Source organism: Chiloscyllium plagiosum, unplaced genomic scaffold (genome assembly GCF_004010195.1).
Source record: "Chiloscyllium plagiosum isolate BGI_BamShark_2017 unplaced genomic scaffold, ASM401019v2 scaf_15380, whole genome shotgun sequence".
NCBI classification, from domain to species: Eukaryota; Metazoa; Chordata; class Chondrichthyes; order Orectolobiformes; family Hemiscylliidae; genus Chiloscyllium; species Chiloscyllium plagiosum.
This window is the reverse complement of record NW_025208018.1, coordinates 13,451-13,959: the sequence shown is the minus strand read 5'-3', so window position 1 is coordinate 13,959 and position 509 is coordinate 13,451. Positions and strand designations below refer to the sequence as shown.

At 53.4% G+C, this 509-nt stretch overlaps 1 protein-coding gene across 1 annotated transcript in view; it reads right to left on the bottom strand.

Annotated features, from left to right (window-relative positions):
- Positions 1 to 6: 6 nt before the first annotated feature.
- The window catches only part of LOC122546660 (RIMS-binding protein 2-like), a gene marked incomplete at both ends in the record, with an annotated part of 13,323 nt that continues 12,820 nt past the window's right edge, over positions 7 to 509 (bottom strand). Inside the window, one exon of the mRNA XM_043685326.1 lies at positions 7 to 75. Within this exon, the coding sequence (XP_043541261.1) occupies positions 7 to 75 (69 nt within the window). The remainder of the gene's footprint in view (positions 76 to 509) is intronic.

Here is a 509-nt window from a genome sequence, read left to right as displayed (position 1 = left end):
ATAGACCTCAACATCATCGGGCACTTCTTCCAGGAAATTTGAAGGAACTAGGCCCCTCTGGCCATTGATCTCCCCCTGTAAGTGAATGACACAACATTAGCACAAAGGACCTGACGGTGGACAGGGAGCTGATTCAGCCCGTCATGCCTGTGCTAGCTCTCTAATTAATTAGTCCCATACCGTCACCCCCCCAATCCCTCCACTCCCCCAGAGCCAAATCCATCCAATTCCATCCTGAAAGCCCCAGTTGGATCTTTTTGCACCGTCCTGTCAGCGGGTGCCTTCCACTTCCGACAATTCATTGGAAAAATCATTCAGCTCCTTTCTCCTTGTGTTTCACTCCAGGGCCAGTTTCCAGGGAACACAGCAGCGAGCTGGTGGAAAGAAGGACATTGACTTTTCTAGATTATGGCTTTCAGGTCAGCAGGGGGAGGGGTGTAGGGGAGGAGTGTGGTGTGGGGGGGGGAGGTAGGAGTGGTGTGGTGGGGTGGGGGGAGGTAGGAGTGGTG